Below are 9,417 nucleotides of genomic sequence, written 5' to 3'. Positions count from 1 at the left end.
TAATAGAGTTAGAAGGTCTGGTCAAGAGGTCTGGAATAAACTCCATTTAACATGCTTTATTTGAATTCCAGTTTTCTTTCCCAGAAAGAACCCAATGACCCCTTTGTTCAGCGGTCAGTAGGGTACGACCCAAAAAGGTCATTGTGCATCACAGGGAAAGCCAGTGAGACGCAACCGTCCAAACACACTTACACCAAAGGGTAACTTAAAGAGGCTTAATTAACCTGGCATGTGTGTTTTTTAATCCGTAGGAGGAAGTCAGAGTTCCCAGCAAGAACCCACACTCCTAAATTTAGTTTTGTACAAAAGGACATTCCTACTTCTTCTACAATCACTGGGTTTTACATCTCCGGGTGGGATCAAGAGTTTATTGGAAAAGTAGGGGAGCAAAGGCAATTTTAATCTAATTAGTTTCAAACCATGTTGGTGACATTTAGTTTGTAATATTTTTTAACGGTTAAATTTTACCTCTGCAAATTTGTACAGTGATTTTGACACCTACACCCCACCTACCATTTCAGTTCAAACTACTGACGTGGGATTTTTATACTGAAAGATGAACCACATCATTGGTTCAAGTTCTCTTCCAGGGCAATTGTGTCTATTTTGATCCTACAAACCCTTCAGACCTACTGGCACATATTCTTGTTTTAAGGTACTTTGGAGTCTTTTCCTGCAAAATATGTGCAGTCTGTTAATGAGTCAGCGACAAGGGCATAAAAATGTAAAGTGCAGCTTGGATACTGTAATAGGATCAGCACCCCTTATACTCCTACTCACGTTAGTCTTCATTACCTCTAGCTTAGTGCAGGATTACTGTGCTTGTGCAGTAGGTTATGTTTATTCTCTGTGAGTGCTGATGTAGGAGTTTTTGCTGTTGATGCAAAAAACAAAAACTCCTGAAACAATTTTTACTATGTGAACTGTTTTATTCTTACATTAATTGCTTGATCTCTTCTTTTAAGCAAATTAAGAATTATTAAGTAAAATAAAGAAAACAGTCACCATGAAGCACAGATTGTGACACTCTGTTGCAGAGTGTGACATTTGAAAAAAGGAAAAACAGAAAATATGTTTTTTTATTTTCATAAGCAAATAGTTTTTTCTTAAGAAAAACTGGTTTACCTTTATGCATACAAAATGTAAAGTTTAAAATAAAATAAATTTTCAAATACAAAAAAATTACTTTCTCACCATGTTTCTATACTTCTCACTTTACGTCAGAATTTTATCACCCTATTTGTCATGCTCCCTGCCTTTTCTCAGTTGCAGTGAATCCTCTTAGAGGTGGATTATTGGACTAGGATCTCTATACCGACAGGGAACGAGGAAGACATGGGCTAAGAGAAAGCAACTCAGGAGGAGATAAAGACGAGGAGAATTTAACTAACAATGGAGAGAACCCCCTGGCCCAAACAGAGCCATGACGGGGTTAGAAGGTGCTGTATAGCTGGGGTGAGAACTGCACTGTTTTCTTAGCTTTAGGCTGGAAATGTCATATTTGTACTCTGATACAAGTTATACTGGCCTGTTTTTTTACAACTTCTTACAACATCATCTTCCTAAAGTGTGGTCAGATTTTCAATTTGGCTTACAGTGTAGCTTAACCTCCCTTTTTTTCATTCAGGGAAAGCCAGCGGAGCATCAGATGCTGAAGCGCATACTTCCACATCCTAAGTCCACCCTGAGTGAAAAGGCGGAGGACAGACGGACCCTGTGACAGTGATGGGTTTGATCTCATTCAGCCTCCTCAGCTGGAGTGTGGGCTTCACTCTCTGCTTTCTCATCCTGCTGCTCCCAGAGGCCAAAGCAGACAACCTGAACACTTCAACTTCACGCAACGGCGGAGGTTCACAGTGTGGGGAGTACACAAACCAGGTACTAAATCCTAAAAAGTCATGTTTCTGAACATGTTTATTACTGTTAACTGTTGCTTTTTTTAATGGGATTCATCTTTTTTTAGGCTCTCTTTGGAAGAGTATAGTGACATTGAAGCATTTATTTACCTAATACAATTGTTGTGGAGGTAGATTATTTAATGTATGGCTTATGGAAATGATGAGAAAACATAATACATCAGCTAAGGAGCTATTCTAAACTATAAAATATTTAAAGTCAAGATAGTACAGTGTGAAAAAGCATCACATAAAAAGTTTAATCTCTGCAGAAATGTAAAGTGAAAGTGAAGTTTTATAATCCTCACCTCTCAAATTGGATAGATTCACAAATTTATTGGTCACATCAGTGGGGTCTCAAGGTAAAAGCAAGTGCAGCACTTGGAGTTAGAAAACTGCTGAAGGAACATCTGGAAACTTTACAAATAAATAATAAAAAAATATTCACAACAGATTATTTTTGCAAGTATTTTTATGAGACGGACAGCCATTGTAATTGGATAAGAAATAACATAAAAGCAACAAAGCTTCTCTGTGTATCATTTTGAACTTGTTTAATTGGCTTATTGGCGATGTTTGCATATGGTGGATGTAAAAGTTCAAGGCAAACTATTTCCAACAGTTTTCCTTTTACCTATACAAATTACACTGACAAAAACTGAAATATTTTGAAGGGATAAAAAAGCCTTAAATAATCTGGTTACACATGTGTGAATATCCTATCATAACTGCAGATGTGACTGTGTTTAGAATTAATCACTAGTCACAAAGTCACAAAGTTAAAAATAAGTCAGCACACACCTGCCACACTTAAAGTGTCTTTGTTAATTTTTCTATTTGGCTAAATCATGAGAGGGATCTCACTATCAAAAGGTGTCAGTCAGGAGAATAGAAAGACATTTAAAGAATTAGAAATAACATAGAACACACAAAGACAGTCATCAACAAATGGAGAAGATCTGGTGCAACTGTGATGTTACCAAGAACTGGACATTGATTCAAGATCAATTAAAAGGGAAGAAGAGATGCAGTCGGTTAGGCTCCCAAGAGGTTTTAAGCAACAGGAAAGTAGCTGATTTCTCGATAGTAGTGGCTGTGTAATATACTGTATGTACCAATAATCTTCCATGTTAATGATAGATATGGACAAAGAAGTATAACGACAACACAGATGACAGTCTTTGGGACTGTTTGTGCCACCACAAAACCTTCAGGCTTCTGGAAAACTGAGGATGAAGAGGAACCTATTTTAGCACGACAAAGGTCCAAACCATGCATCCAAATCAATGACAAGGTCCAATTAAAAATCTGTAGAGGACACACCCTCACAGACTGGGCAAACATTATCAATATAGAAGATAACCAGCAAAATAGACAAAATGCTCTAATAAACTCAAAACAGACTTAAACATAGTTTAAGAATGCTAGCATCTTTGCATGACATCCACTATACTGGCTTTTCAAATTTTATTTGAAATAAAAAAAATATGTCATCTTATTTATAATCCAATTGCCCAGATACATTCCAGATTAGAAGTGGAAAAAGTCCTGAAAATATTAATCATGTTACCATTTATCACAACACAAACTTTTGATATACACTATATGTCAGTCAGCAGTGCATGAAACACAAACATTCAGACCAATCAGCTTCACGTGTGTGACTACATCTGGCAAAATCACATTATAGCAGCTGTATTTGATTCAGAATAGAATAATCAGCATTTTTAATCTAGAGAGATGTGTGAAAGGTAAAAAAACCCCAAAGAAAACAGACAAATCTTTTTTTATAAAAGCTTGACGGTGATTTGATCTCACCAATAAGGCAGACCACGTTAAATAGATAAATTGGCACATAATATTTTTTTCAGACCGCTTTCTTCAAGTCGGCAGCATAGGGTTGCTTCAAGGTTTTGCCTTAAACATTTTAAGTGATAACTAATTGATTGACTTATTATTTGAAACCCCCAGTAAAAAATGTTGGAAAAAATCTTTTTAATCCGATCTCTGACAGCTGATGGAGGATGGGACGTGCCGGCTGGTGGCCACGCTGCCCCAGCTGGATGAGAGAAGATGCCCGGATATGTTCCGCTGCTCTGACGAGGTTTCTTACTGGCTGCACGAGAACGAGGAGAGGAAGCAGCAGATCGTGGCTCTGAAGGAAACCATCTCCGAGCTGCAGGAGGAACTCAGGAACCACCGGCATCGCATCAAAGTCCTCGAGCTGCAGGTGACTGAAGCAGCAGATGTGGGTCAGCTATTAGGACTGATCCTTTTAACAGCTTTGAGTTTGTCTGCAGTGACACATGAAAATGTGAATATAAGTGTTAGTGTGTGAGACATTAAGGAAGGTCTTTGGATAGGATGTTAATTATGTATATTTCTTGGTCTTATGTTCGTTTCAAATATTTGAATAGTAAAAAATTGACTTACACTTGAGTAGTGTAAAACTTTACCTCTATCCACCCCAAGATTGAAATAAATACCATTTTTTGTAGACTAATCATATTTGTAGGTAATCGAGCTGGCTTCCATCCCAGAATGTCCTTGACCTTAGTCACTAACAGGATTGGCCTCCTCCTCCACGTGTTGCCTCATGTGTTCTCAGGTGATGGGCTTATATAGAAAGAGGCGCTCAGCTGGATCACTCAGTGACTACAGGTGGATGTTGGAAAGAACTAGTGTGTTGATGGACATCTTCTGGGTTTGAGGGTCCTGATTTATTTATTTTTTATTATTCTTTGTCAGTATGTTTCATAGCTGAATTTGAATCTATGAGTTACAGATGGTGGCTGCAGTTACCTTGCTGCATGAAGGTTCCAGGCTTGAATCCTGGCCTGGGGCCTTTCTGCAAGGAGACTACATGTTCTTGGGGTTCACTTGGGGTACTCCAATTTCCTTCCACAGTTCAAAAACATGACTGCTAGGTTAATTAGTTAATTGATCTCTCTAAATTGTCATTAGATACAAAGGTATGTATGCATATTGTTTGTCCAGTATGTGTCTTTGTTGTCCTGTAATGAATTGGCGACCTGCCATGGGTGTTCCCTGCATGACACCACTCCCTGAGACCATGCAAGGATAAGAAAGTAAAGAAAATGGATGAGTGAGATGGTGAAGCAAGAACACTTTTGTAATAATAAAAAAAATGGAAACAAGCAATATGTTTTTGCAGACTTAATGACAAAAGTGTCTTCTGTAGGTTTTTCCAAGTGTTTTTGTCCAGAAGGAGTGAATGCTGACTTGATGTAATCAGCTGGGCTTCCTGAGATAGAAAACTTTTTAAATTAATTTAAGTAATATACTGAGATTCATGTGCTGCTTTCTAACTAGGGTCAGTTGGAATGTATGTGTGATTGAATTAAAATTACTTTATTTGTGAAATTTACTGCACGCTATGGTCAGGTCTGCAGCACAGCTAACTGAAACAGGAAGTTGCAAGTGTTTTCAAAAGTAAGGCATTTAGGGAGTTTCTTAAATTAGGGAGCGTTAAATAGTTTCTGTACCTAGTAGTCTGGCATTCTTTAATTTATTTATTTTGCATTTTACTGTAATTGGTAGTCTTCTTTTTTATAGTTTCATGTAATAAATTGACTGTATTGTTAGATTCATGAAGTAATCTAATGAGAAACTTAGGTAGAAATTCAAACTTTATAATGTTAAGACATTAAAGTTTGTCCCTGGATTTGACAATATCTTGTTCAACGTTCAAGCACACAGATCTAAATACAATAACTACTACAATAGTTACATTCAATAAGGTTTCATTGTTATAATAAACTGGTTAAAACATTTCAGTCATCGCACTTACAGTTTCTCTTTGTGATCCTAATCTGCTAAGCAGTTTCACTGTATTTTTGTGTGCGTTTGTCCAATATTGACACATACAGTACTTCACTCATATAACAGAGTGAAGAGAAGCTCCACCTGAACATCTCTTTGGAGCAGCGTTTCCATGAGCTGGAGGTTCATTATGCTGAGGCCAGCTCTCTGCTGCATCTGCAGGGCACCCTCATCCTAGACCTGCAGGTATAACGTCCACCTGTAATTCCTTGTATTATTTTGGGTCGTTTTTCTGAATTGGCTAAAATTGTTACCAAATTATCTTTCTGTCTAGAACCAGTTACATAATCTGACCCTTCTGATGGATAAAGTCAAAAGAAGCTCAGACTGTTCCATCAATATAGTTCGGCCCAATCATTTGCAGAATACTCAAGAAGCCCTGCATCCAGGTACGTGTTCATGTAGTGATGCTCCACCAGAGGGAGCCAAAGATCCCAGTTTGTCCCGAGTCTTGCCTCACACCGTATCCCTGCAGAGATCCAGCATGTGGGAAACTGTCCCATAGACTGTGCCTCCATCTACTATAACGGTGTGAGGAGATCAGGTCTCTACACCGTGGTGCCATTGCTTGCAAGCATGCCGGTGGAGGTTTACTGTGACATGGACACAGATGGTGAGTAAAACCTTTGAAAAACCTCTTTAAAACCTGCTTGTTTTAAAGAGGTTTGATACTACTAGTTGCACTACTAGCATGATACTACTAATAGAAAGTAGGAAAAAAAATGGTCTTTGCATTCTTTGAATCTATCAAGTGTTTGAACAAACTTGCCATAGGTTCCCCTTTGCAGCTTCACTAAGCTGCAGATTGAACTGACATGGAATTAAGGAATATTTGGAGGTCTTGATCTTTGTGGGTCTCCATTTCTTAAGGTGGTGGCTGGACCGTGATCCAGCGGCGAGTTGATGGCTCTGTGAGCTTTGACCGCAGCTGGAGGGAATACAGGGATGGATTTGGTGACCTGCACTCAGAGTTTTGGTTGGGCAACAATCACATCCATGAGCTGAGCACCCAGGGAGACTACAGCCTCCGCATAGACCTGGAAGATTGGAGCATCCAGCATAAGCATGCCCTCTACCAGAGCTTCAGGTGAAAAAAACTACAATGCAGTCCTTTGTGAAGTATTTCTAATGGGTTTGCAAAAACTTCTGTGACTCTTCTTATGCTTGTTTCAGTGTGGAAGATGAGGAGCATCAGTACCGTCTCCATGTGTCAGGTTTCAGTGGCACAGTGCAGGACTCCTTCGGTTGGTACCATGACAAGCAGCACTTCAGTACTCCAGACACTGGCAACATCTGTGCTGAGATCTCTCACGGTGGCTGGTGGTACAACCAGTGCTTCTATGCCAACCTTAATGGAGTCTACTACAGGGTAAGCACAAACGGAAATCTCCTAATAGTACACTCTCAGAAACACAAGTGTTTACTTCATATTGACAATTCCACAGGGAGGCCATTACACTCCGAAAGGCCGTGGCTCACTGGGTCCTGATGGGATTGTCTGGTACTCTTGGAAAGACTCGGATTATTACTCTCTACGCAAAGTCAGCATGATGATCCGACCACGCAGCTTCCACACACGTTTGTCACCCTGAATGACGAAGGTGCAGAAGAAGAACTAAGTATCTCTCTAAGCTTAGAGAGATGAAAGGATGAGACTGAGGAAATGTGAACACTATGCTGATTGTATTCAGCATTTTTCCCCATTGGTAGTTGAACCCAAGGAGTGGGTTCTGGAAAAGGCACTTTGTTTTGAACCTTTTAAACTATGCAAATGAAAAAGGACCCATAATACAAACTTTACCATAGAGATGATGGATTTTTCCACAATTATGGAAAGTGTTCATTTCTTTTATACAGTTTTGTATGTTAGCTTGGAAAACTTTTCAGTTTTTGACTTTGCCAAGTAGAGGTACGTATGTACAATGTGTCCTGACAGAGGAGCTACTGCAACTTCAGTAGGAGTTTACACTAACTGCTACTGTAAATCCGATCACTCTTGTGAAACCAGATGTGTGTTTCAGCTTTTCTGTGTTTTTTTGTTTGCTTGTTTTTGAAACCTATGTGGTTAGTCCATAAACTTTAAGTGTGTGTGACAAATAAACTTCCTTTATTTTGGTACTAAAAAGAATACAGTCACAGTTGTAATTTTAAAGAACATATTAGTTATTCTTAATTTCTGAAAAATCATTATTTCTAATTTAGCTTAGATTTGAATTTATTGTGGATTTTGTCTGAGCCACATTGTCCAAAATCCATATTCCCACTAATGTTTGGGTGAATGTCCCTAATATAATGTCATTCCACATACTGAACATCTCTTTGGAGCAGCGTTGATGGAGCAAGTTGGTTGATGACTTTATTATTAAAATGACATTAAGTCTTAAAATATTTCATGATTACACATACTGTACATATGTGCATTTTAGTAAGTGAAACACATACTGTACATGCATGTACATTCTGATATTAGTGACATTTATTTGTACTTTTTCACAATATTTTAAGGTGTACTTATATGTCTGGTATGTTGAATTATCTTTTACATCCACTGAAAAATCTTCAGTGTAGATAAATAAAAAGCTTGATGGCAATGGTCAATCAGTATTTAGTTCTAGAAGACAATTAGTTTTCATGTATGACCAACTGTGTTTGTTTTTTGCCTTATTACATAAAATTATCATTTGTATCCAAGTTATCTTTGTGTGATATTAAAATTCATGAAAGGACTCAAGCCAAATAAAGAGTAAAGGGCAAGTCATTTACACAGCACTGTCTCTCATTCAGCCCATTTATATAATTATGAGTATGTTTTCATTCAAAAACATTTAGTTTTCAAAAATCAAGGTTTTTATTGTAAAATCATTCCACCCCTGTAAACAAAATGGACTTTATAGGCTCAAAATGTCATGATACTCAAGCCAAGATTGATGCACTCATTCAACCATATCACCAGAACTATCTAGAACTGAAACCCACACGTACAAAATGACTAACACGATGTCTCAAAATATGTTTTGAACTGATTAACCTGATCATTTGCATCTCGGTCTGATTTTGTCAAACCGCTCTTCGGTCTACATATCAAGCTGCACCTGATAGTAGTGATAAGCTGAGAGCAGTGGTTGGAAAAAGGGCCCTTTCACTTCCGTTACCAGAAGAGAACAAAAACACACTTTTTACATGAGCTACCAGCTCATTTTTATGCTCTACCACGCCTATGCAAGGAGCTCCTGAAATGAACAAAGAGCTCAGTGTGTAGTTCAGGAAAGTCATGAGAAACCAATGTAAGAATTAATTCAAACAGATACGCATTCACAAATATGAATACAAATCATTGTTTAATAAATCAAACAAATTATGCTGTGCTTTTAATGACACTATATAGCAAATACTTCTATACATAAAATATAATGACAAGAAGCACCTGACGGGTCAAATAGAATATATATATATATATATATTTATGTATGTATTTTTTTTAAACACGATGTGACAAAAAGTACAAAGAGTGAACAAGATTAGAAGTTGATTGAAAAATTGACTGTGAAAAGCAAAGAAAGCAAACTTAAAACATGACAAACTCTTCAGATGAGGACATAGTTTCTTCAGAGCAACAGTTGGACAGGAAATTTTGCAATACCCAAACACTGAAACGTGACTCAGACTTCAGTACTTAAAG

General features: G+C 37.8%; 1 protein-coding gene across 1 annotated transcript; it reads left to right on the top strand.

The window, feature by feature from the left end:
• Positions 1–1,628: 1,628 nt before the first annotated feature.
• On the top strand, positions 1,629–8,095 carry LOC116733758 (fibrinogen-like protein A). The gene is made up of 8 exons (XM_032584571.1): positions 1,629–1,878; positions 3,910–4,125; positions 5,805–5,924; positions 6,013–6,127; positions 6,214–6,351; positions 6,609–6,825; positions 6,912–7,107; positions 7,184–8,095. The coding sequence occupies exons 1-8, from the start codon at positions 1,726–1,728 to the stop codon at positions 7,328–7,330; spliced, it is 1,302 nt and encodes a 433-aa protein (XP_032440462.1). The 5' UTR covers positions 1,629–1,725; the 3' UTR covers positions 7,331–8,095.
• The last annotated feature ends 1,322 nt before the right edge of the window (positions 8,096–9,417 follow it).

This window comes from Xiphophorus hellerii, chromosome 15 (genome assembly GCF_003331165.1).
Source record: "Xiphophorus hellerii strain 12219 chromosome 15, Xiphophorus_hellerii-4.1, whole genome shotgun sequence".
Lineage (NCBI taxonomy): Eukaryota > Metazoa > Chordata > Actinopteri > Cyprinodontiformes > Poeciliidae > Xiphophorus > Xiphophorus hellerii.
Note: the sequence above shows the minus strand (reverse complement) of the source record. Positions and strands in the feature narration are given on the sequence as shown.